Source organism: Amphimedon queenslandica, unplaced genomic scaffold, assembly GCF_000090795.2.
Source record: "Amphimedon queenslandica unplaced genomic scaffold, v1.1 AMPQUscaffold_13249, whole genome shotgun sequence".
Taxonomy (NCBI): domain Eukaryota; kingdom Metazoa; phylum Porifera; class Demospongiae; order Haplosclerida; family Niphatidae; genus Amphimedon; species Amphimedon queenslandica.
In genome coordinates this window covers 123,736-133,483 of record NW_003546515.1, presented here as the reverse complement: position 1 = coordinate 133,483, position 9,748 = coordinate 123,736, and the positions used below count along the sequence as shown (strand labels likewise).

At 35.6% G+C, this 9,748-nt stretch overlaps 2 protein-coding genes and 2 long non-coding RNA genes across 5 annotated transcripts; 3 read left to right on the top strand and 1 right to left on the bottom strand.

Moving 5' to 3' along the window:
• The first annotated feature begins 1,220 nt into the window (after nt 1-1,220).
• Nucleotides 1,221-1,713, top strand: LOC109584084 (uncharacterized). Its single transcript, XR_002185840.1, has 2 exons — nt 1,221-1,469; nt 1,530-1,713. It is a non-coding gene; the product is annotated as an uncharacterized LOC109584084 (long non-coding RNA).
• A 280-nt stretch (nt 1,714-1,993) lies between these two features.
• On the top strand, nt 1,994-4,356 carry LOC109584086 (uncharacterized). 2 transcript variants are annotated; one of them, XM_019999666.1, is made up of 3 exons: nt 1,994-2,113; nt 2,172-2,950; nt 3,540-4,356. In XM_019999666.1, the coding sequence occupies exons 2-3, from the start codon at nt 2,660-2,662 to the stop codon at nt 3,861-3,863; spliced, it is 615 nt and encodes a 204-aa protein (XP_019855225.1). In that variant the 5' UTR covers nt 1,994-2,113; nt 2,172-2,659; the 3' UTR covers nt 3,864-4,356. The 2 variants fall into 2 exon arrangements, with proteins under 2 accessions (XP_019855225.1, XP_019855224.1); XM_019999665.1 differs by having other exon boundaries at nt 1,994-2,950.
• A 459-nt stretch (nt 4,357-4,815) lies between these two features.
• LOC109584088 (uncharacterized) lies at nt 4,816-6,672 on the top strand. The gene is made up of 2 exons (XM_019999667.1): nt 4,816-5,666; nt 5,725-6,672. Exons 1-2 carry the CDS (start codon nt 5,409-5,411, stop codon nt 6,565-6,567), a joined length of 1,101 nt encoding a protein of 366 aa, XP_019855226.1. The 5' UTR covers nt 4,816-5,408; the 3' UTR covers nt 6,568-6,672.
• Nucleotides 6,673-7,825: 1,153 nt separating this feature from the next.
• On the bottom strand, nt 7,826-8,308 carry LOC109584090 (uncharacterized). Its single transcript, XR_002185844.1, has 2 exons — nt 8,097-8,308; nt 7,826-8,025 (listed from the first exon to the last, which is right to left on the bottom strand). It is a non-coding gene; the product is annotated as an uncharacterized LOC109584090 (long non-coding RNA).
• Between the last annotated feature and the right edge of the window lie 1,440 nt (nt 8,309-9,748).

The following is a 9,748-nucleotide window of genomic DNA, read 5'->3' as shown; positions in this document are numbered from 1 at the left end:
CCACATGTCACTCAATGTCTGTCAGCACTCTTTCTGTTTCTTCCTCTTGAAAGAATCCCTTTACATCTATGGCTGAGAAGGAGAACAAACCCATTTCTAGACAGAATAAGAATAGAAAATTGCTATTTTTAAGGAAGAGGTCAAAATTATCCGCCGAACTACCATCAAAACGTTTTCAGGAGATACCTCGTGACGATCTTGAAAGCCGACAGAAAATTCTCTGTAAAAAAAAAACACTGAAAAAAGTCAAACTTGGGCACCGTCGGTATTTAGTAATTGGTTACAGTATCACAATGAGTGTGATCATGGATGGAGCAGAACGTTATTCTGAGCTGAGGAAGATTTGGTGTAGGGAGATCCAGAAAAATTTTGTAGTATAATGTGCAAATTTATTGTCGAATGTAGGCAAAAGAACGGCAGTCCATACAGTCCTAAAACCATCGTGCAGCTTTCTAGAAATCCTTCTTCGTGCCGATACATAACTCTTGCTTATTATTTATTTTATTCACTTTCATATCATCTTGTTCATATACTATTCTCTAGCTTATTTAATCATTTTAAATGAGGTGGTTGTATATTAAAGGAGTTGTATATCAACTATATACACCTGGCTTCCATTGCAGAATGAATGGGCTAAAATATACTCATAATATATATATACATATATATATAAGTGTGATTTTTGAGAAGTTCTGAGAGTTTGAGTTCTTCTGATGAGCATTAATAATCACTTCACAATACAATTGTTACTTTGTGTTCTGAGTTTCTTTTTAAGTACTTGAACAGAAAGAGTTTGGTCCCTTAATTTACATGCTCAGCCTGTTACAGACTAAATGTGTGAATGCAATTAATCATCATGCAAGTAGATGGAATTAAAGACAGAAAGGACACCAGACAAAGAAAGAGAAAATCAGAGTACAGGTATGAAGTACAGTGTCACATAAATTCAAACTAACACCATTACCTATTCCCATACAAAAAATAATGGTTGGTGTTGTCTTTACCACTCCAATTTTAGTTGCTAACTAAAATTAATAATTCTCCAACTGGATCATTGTCCTCTTTCTTTGATACAAGAGTCTGTGGCTTGCAGAGATTGCACGTGTATACTCGATACACGCATATTTATACAAAAATAAACACTTTTAATACATACCTGTACATACACGAGGCCACTAGCAGCAAGGAGATGAAGAAATCGATTATTTCGTCATAGATATTAGAGTAAATGAAAGGGATAGGAAACTTCCGTTGCGTGGGCGGATTATTTCATTAAGATTATTAGGTTGCCTAGCAACATAGGCAAGTTACCCTTCCCGGGCCTTTTCCTTCACTGTTCGGTGTCCTATTCCAACTCATAACTCTAAAGTGACTTGTATTCATCCTCTGCAATGATAATTAAAGGCATTACAGATACTTCCCTTACATTCTGTCTAATTTTTGAAGTAAAATAATATTGATAACTATGGGTAAAGTTTGATTTAGTGACCTGATACCTTCAATATTGTGGTCTCTGTACCCTTTTTTAGAATACAAAAGAAGTAATACCAGAATTAACTATTACCAACTATTCTATACATTATTATGGAGGGCACGCAACATAAATGACTCCGATGACAGATTTGGTGACTGATTTATAATCGATTCAAAGTTTTTGCAAAGACCTTCGTTTTGTACCTTTTTCTTTACAGTTCAATGATTGGCACATTAAAATGTGATATGAAAGCAAAGCTCGATGTACACTTGAGGGCACGCACATACTTTAATGTATGTGACATAAACACTATTTGAGAAAAACCATTATGAAGTTGTAGTATTCCATAATGTTTGGTAATTTTCTTAATAAATCCTATTGTAAAATTGAAAAAATTCCTATAAATAGAGAAATTATCCTGGTATGGGTAACTAGCATTTCCTGCCGCAAACGAAAGTTTCCAATCCCTTTCATTTACTCTAATATCTATGATTTCGTCATATACTTTAGCCACGCCCACTCGTAGCATGTGTTTGCAAAAGAATATGGCAGAATCTCAGGCAGACATGGCAGAAGAACTACTTGAATCTGACTCTGGTAGTATCGATCACTGATACAGATAATCCTGCATCTGAGAAGGTTTTTGTTATGTCCACTTGCAATTAATTTTTATTTTTGCTTAAACAATATCTGTTAGCCATACAGGGTGGTTTATTGTGAAATTGGGGAATTATGATGGAGAAAACTTAAGTTCTAGCGTGGAAGATACCTGCCTGAGTTGGCGTTAAGAGCTTGGTGAGGTCTTTTGGTCTTTCAATTTTCTTTTAGTTCACTATAGCTTTTTATGCCTTTTTTGGAGCTGGTGAAGCCACAGAAAATTAAAAAAGGCTAAAGAAAATTGAAAGACCAATATAGCTAATTGTGTCCTTGCAGTTCTTGTTCACGTACTTAAATTTTGTTTCTATCATTCTTTTGTCAGTCTTACTCTACTATAAAGGTTGCTTCAGTAGTTGGAGCCAGTCCTTCAACACTTCTATCCTGTCCTATCTCTTATTTTACTAATCCTTACTTTTTGTCCTGTGTGTTAAAGTCATAATAATAATAATAATAATAATAATAATAATAATAATAATAATAATAATAATAATAATAATAATAATAATAATAAACCCATTATATACCACAATGGCGAGTATTGACTCCACGGAAGAATCTGGCCCAGCTAAAGGCAGGCCAAAAGTGCATATTGATAGAGAGAGGGTGGAACACTTAAGGTCCTTAAAGTTTATGTGGGAAGATATTGGAAACCTACTTGGCGTTTCTTCTAAAACCATTCAGAGAAGGTCAAAAGAGTGGGAAAAGAAGTCATTTACTGAGATATCTGATGCAGATTTAGATGCTTTAATATCAGAGGTACTACAGCAATTTCCACACTATGGAGAGGCAATGATCAGGGGCCATTTACATTCGCAGAAGGTTAGTTTCAGTGATACAGGCTCCAATTAGATTTAGTAGTGTTTGACATAATTAAAGTCTATTCACTGACCCCTGGCTTTTTTCAATTAATAAATACTATGTCACATCCGCATTCTTTACGTATTTGTGGTGGTTTTGGAATTGTTTTTGTTGCACAGAAGGGATGCAGATAAGTAGCAGCTGAATTTATTCTGGCTGTTCTAGCTGCATAATTGCGGTCAAAGGCATGTCATTGAGTTTATACAGGGACATCCAAAAAGGCTAAGGCCTTGTCATTTTGACCCAATCTTTTTATCTAAAGGACAGGAAGGACCTAGCGATTCTAATGGTGCAAACAAAATTTCTAAATTCCATGTTAATCAAAAGTTATAACAAAAAATCAATAGGTCAGGTGAAACTGAATTGAATTTAGTGAATGATTGATTTATAATTTTATATCAAACCGTACTGATCTGTATTAGGCCTGTAAGTATGAATCTAATTGGGGTGGCCTGCATGATTTTATTTCATTAACAATTAATGTTAGATGTGGGCTTTTAGTTTCAGGCTAAGATTCCATTTTATGGTATGTCATTTTATATTTCTACAGGTACTTATACAAAGAGCTCGCATGAGAGAAGCAATATATAGAGTCCGAGGAAGGCATACCATTGCTCACCCGATTCACCATCGAACATACAGTGTTTCAGGTCCTAATGCCTTGTGGCACCTAGACGGTAATCACAAGCTGATTAAATGGCGATTAGTTGTCCATGGCTGCGTAGATGGCTTTACCCGCTTGATTACTTTTTTAAAGTGCTCAAACAACAATAGATCTGACACTGTTCTTGAGTGTTTTATTAATGCATCAGCTGAATACGGTCTTCCATCAAGGGTTCGTACTGACTATGGTGGTGAAAATGTTCGAGTTTGACAGCATATGGAGGAAATTAGAGGGCAAGGCAGAGGTTCATTCATTGCTGGATCAAGTGTACATAATAGCTGGATTGAAAGGTTGTGGAGGGATGTTCACTCATCAGTTCTCTCTACATATAAAGCAGATTTTCATGACTTAGAAGAAAGAGGTATACTTGACTGTGAAAATGAAGCAGACATTTTTGCATTGCATTACGTATTTATACCTAGAATTAATAAGTCAATGAAATTATTTCAAGAAGCTTGGAACTCGCACCCTTTATCAACCGAAAATAACAAGTCTCCACTTCAGTTATATCATAGCTATTCCCAAGGTAGTTCTTTATTCGATGAAACAGTTGACCCTTCAGTTTATGGTCGTGAAGAAGAGGAAAATGAAGAGATTAATGACGGTGAGGATAATCAGGATATGGATACTGTTGTTGTTCCTACAAATCTGGTACAACTTAGTGAAAATAGTTTGAGCCTACTGCAATCTAACATCAACCCTTTAGATCATTTTAATAATAATGGACAGCAAATTTTTGTTAATACTGTTGCTCTTTTGTTTACTTTGATGCAAAGTGATAATTTATTGTGATATTAGACATAATTAAGTACTTAAAACTTTTTACTATGAATTGCATTACAATAATGAGCCTGTGGCAAAATTGCAAGATTTAACGTCAACTCAGGCATTTCTGAGTACTCTGCAAGCTAGAACTGGGGCTTTTGCACCAATGTTTAAGCATTAATGGTAGATAAGTTGCAAGCAGAAAAGTATAACGAAAAAATCAAATGAACCAATATTATTCCCACTTGCAATTAACTTTTAATTTTGCTAAAACGGTACGTGTTAGCTGTTTATGGTGAAGTTGGTGAATTGTGTTGTAGAGAACTGCCTGAGTTGGTTAAAATACTCAGCATTGCCCAGCCTGAGTGGGCGTAAAATGATAAGAACCAGTGGGCGTGGTAGAAGCATCAACCACCAGACTAAGCCGGCCAGTTACCAGGAGCACGTGCTCACTATAGTCCATGCCGATCTGTTTAGTTTGAGTTTCGTCAGTTTGTCTTTGAGACTTTCGCTCTCTTGAGTTTGTTGTTTGTTAAAATGGCCAACTTTGGTGATTTGACTCAACAGTCAGCAGTAGATGCTCTTGCTGGTGCCCTTGTGAATGCTGTGAGGAATTCGTTTGAGCAGTCCACACCTCCTGCATCTCATTCTCAGCCACCACTCTCGGGACCTCGCTCAGGAGAAATGCCTTCTGGTAGTGGTCACAGTAGTACTCTTACAAAGAATAATACAGAATACCAAAGAGCGTTGTGTCACAACATGAAAAAAACCAAATTAGCACCACCATCTTTATTTAGCCAGAGCCCGCGTTCAAGTTTTTAGAAGAAGAAGAAGCCAGCACCTAGCAAGTCAACGACATATACTCGAGACATTATCCTATTACCAGAAGAATTTAAAACTGAAAGTGGTAGTATTAGCATTCCACGTTCTACTAGATGGGAAGCACTTGGCAAAGCTGGGCTAGTAGGAAAAGTTGAGTTAACGTCAGATATGAATGAAGATGAGGTTCGTACAGAGATATGTGAAGTATTTGCAGCACCAATGGGCTTGACAGTTGATGATATCAAGACTGGAAAGAGATTTAATTATACTTATTTGCTGCGGTCTGGCTGTAATAGTAGATCATTGTGTGTACCTACTGTAAAAGATACTTTCCAGTGGACTGGAAAACAGGTCGCTTCGCTTGCCAAGTCTGGATCCTTCATTTATATACTTGCAAAAGAGTTGCTCCCTGCTTGGGAAAGCTTTGTAAGTTTTAATTGTCTCTCAATGATATTTATAATTATGTTGATTTATCAATATTTAGATGGAACCGATTGATGTCATTAGTGATGATGATGATAGAGATTTAATGCCTCTTCCAAAGAGATTTTTTAGTAGAAGGTTTGTAACAATTACTTTTGATCAATTTTATTGTTGTGATTACAGTAATGATGTTAGTGTTAAAGATGATGGTGATGATGATGACATCATTATCACAGAACTGCCTCCATCGGATAATCCTTCACCAACTTCAAGTGGTAATAATTTGATATTGCCAACATCCCAGAGTCAGTCTTTGAGCTCATCACTGGATACAGTTTTTCATCCTCCTTACCTTTCATTTCCCAGTTCTTCTAACTCATCTCAAGGTATGAGCCAACTTCTGGATATGTTTAGCAGTTCACTGACTGAAAAGCAAATTGAAGCAATTTATTTGCTTTCAGGATCTAATTATGCAGCATCAGTTTCGTGTCTAGCTGAAGGACCTACACTTAGCTCTATTCAACAGATGTGTAAATTACGTTTCTCTAATTTGCCTAGCAGAAAGGTAGCAGTGAATTCTGACACCCTTTGGGAAGATATGGTTGCTGAATACAAAGGAGGAGCAATTTGTCACTCAAAGTTAAGGATATCAATAGACAACCAACCTGCCATTGACACTGGGGGTGTGCGTCGACAAGTGTATACCACGATTTTCCAGTTATTTGCTTCAAATTCTCATGTTCATTTATTTGATGATCCTTCAAATTGTGTGCGACCTTCCTCCTCAGCTATAGCTAAGCTTTCAGGCTTACTTAAAATATTGGGTACAATGATTGCCCACTGCTTTTGCCAAGAAGGATTCGGATTCCCATACTTATCTCCTGTATGCTACCTATATAACTGAAGGGGAGCAGAGAGCATTGGAGTGTTGCTCTAATCAAGACTTAAGTGCTGATGCAGCTCATGTGGTTTCCAAAGCAAATAATTGTCAAATTCATTTGTATATTTTTTATGCCTCACAGCTTAATGATTGTAAGTCTAGAGAAGAATTGAATGACCTTATTGCTACAGAAGTGTGTCAAGATGTTATGCAACGATGTGGGATTACTCAAGTACTACAGGTATTCTCACCCCTTGTAAAAAGTCCCTCTTTAGCAATTCAAGCATTATTGTAGTTCAGACAAAAATGGCAGAACAAGACAGAATTTGGTCTGACAATTGAGCAGTATGGTCAGAAAATGTTTAACTGTTATTCAGTTTCAGTCTTTGTTTTTATAAGCATTTGTGTAGTATTACAAATCTTATGCAATAATGCCTTTTTCCATTTTTATGCATGTTAGTAGCAAGTTTTTCTTGTTTATTTAACTTGTTATCTCTTTACTTTATTGCAGATGGAAAACAAAGATTTAATTGGACAGTGTATAATAACATATGAATCTGTTGAGAAGATTTCCAAATCTCTAGCTCAATTGTCTAATGGATTAAATTCTCTGGATTTTTTGAAAGCAATTCAGGCTTTTCCAGATTTGTTTGTTAGTGTTCTCACCTATACTGCTAACATTACTACACAGGATGTTATTGAATCTGTCTATATGCTAGAACCTGCTGATGATATATAATTATGAGTCACTTGAAGCGATATTTATGTGAATTATCTGAAGATGGTAAGATAGTATTGCTTAGATGGTATTGCTTTTTATTTTATTTATGTGAATTATATAGAACTAAAAAACTTTTTGTTGCACACAACTGGCTGTGTCTATCCACAAAGAAAATCAATTATGGTGGAAGTACATGAGCAAGATATTTTCACCAGCCACACTTGCAGTAGAGTATTGTCGTTTCCAAAGAATGTATTTGACAGATCTGAAGAGTCCTATTGTACTTTTCGTGATGGGTTTTCTGCTGTAATAAGTGATACCTCTTTCAACAGTGTTTAATTAATGTTGTCAGTGAAGATTGTGGTCCATTCATTTATTCATTGTATCATTTATTCTGCAAAATATACTTTCATTCCCCATAGAGCTGCTAGGGTGGTGTAAGCAGAATAAGTAACAGTATAATGGAATAGCTCCGCTCTTGTGGCAAGGGGTGTGGTGAAACTAATTATGATATCATACATAGGATGACCCAATTCCAAGAGGGTATATATGCCATAAACATAAATTTTCAGATACTTAATAAGTAGCTAGTATGTAACAACATAAATAGCCTTCAAAAATTAGGAGTATTATCATAATGTAAAAAATAATGATAAAACATTGATAACATTAAACAGTCAAATATTTTATTTGTTCACGATTTTGATACAATACCTTTCCTTTTATAGGCTCTATTTCCCCTTCTTTTCCCTTGTTTGGTCCTAATGATGACAATAAAATGAACAGCTCTTTGTATACCCCAAAACTTAGCCCCGGACTACCCAAAACTCACCGTCATGGAGCAAACACACTCAATGCTAAGATTCTCTCAGGGCTGGCATCATAGTGTTCAGTGTAGTGAAAAATAACTTCAAAATATTAAAGCGGAGCATTTCAAATCCTTTACAAGTCTTGAAGTCTAAGGAATAATTATTAGTACAATTTTTCGCCATTTTATTTTGTTTGTTATCGACACGTCTCCTATAGGTGGGGCAGATCACGTGACAACTTTGAGCTTATAATGAGTGATGAGCTCGGAGTAAAACTCCTACTTATAAATGGGAGGAGGAGCTCTTATTTATATATATGGCAGCTCATATTCATATACAGTAGCTCCTATTTGTATATGGCAGCTCATATTTGTATATAGGAACTTTTATTTGTATATATGATCTCCCATTTGTATATAGGAGGTCCCATTTGTATATAGGAGTTCACATTTGTATATAGAAGCTCCCATTTGTATATAGGAGTTCCTATTTGTATATAAAAGCTCTCATTTGTATATAGGAGGTCTTATTTGTATATAGGAGCTCCCATTTGTATATAGGAGGTCTTATTTGTATATAGGAGCTCCCATTTGTATATAGGAGGTCTCATTTGTATATAAAAGCTCCTATTTGTATGTAGGAGCTCCCATTTGTATATAGGAGCTCCTATTTGTATATAGCAGCTCCTATTAGTATATGGCAGCTCATATTTGTATATAAGAGCTTCTATTTGTATATAGGAGCTCTTATGAGCTCCTATTTATATATAGCAGCTCCTATTTATAAATTTGAGATGCGCCTTACCAAAAAAAATTTTCTCTTATCAATAGATGGCTTATTGTCCCGTTTGGCGCCCCATAATTTTCATCTTTGACACTGTCACTATTCTCACTATCCTCATCTTCATATGAGGAATACAAGAGATCAGCACCAATTTTATTTATCTGTCACCAATGACAGACAGTCCTTATGCTATGTTCTGTCATAAAAAATGAACAAAAAATTTAACCAAGAGGCAGAGGTCATGAGTAAATTTCTTAAAAGCATTGAAGATAACAAAGAAGCAAAAGTGAATGAAATCAAGAATGCATGATTTTTAACTGAATGACATATTATGAGATGTTGCAGATACATCTGTCATCTCACTTCTTTCATGTCCTTTACCTTTAGGGTGAAGTCAGGACAAGATAATAATCGATATTTAAAATTAAGCAACCTATGAAGATCATGGTAAGGGGAGTTCATATGAGGTTATTAAATAAGAGGCAAGGAGTGGTAAGTACTTAAAGGCCACTTAAAGGGTAACTTCAGTGCATTTTTGAGATATTTTTTTTATTTGCTTAATATAATTGCCTGACCATACTAATGATGTGTTCCAACTCCCATTGTCTGAAAAAAATTATTCACTGAGATATGAGCCTTCAAAAATGCCCATTTTTCCTTCCTGCCAGGTTACTTCCTGTCGGTGGGTGTGGCTAAACGTGACGTCACTAGAGGGATAGCTGCAGCTAAATCCATTCCTTTATAGGGGGAAATAATCCTTTATTCTCTTGCCTAGTAATGTAATAGCACTAATTTAAAGATTGTAATCATTAGCTTTCCTTATTCTAAGCATGCTACTGCAAGAAAAAGTCATTATACCACACTTTGGTGAATCTTCTTGTTAGCTATTTTG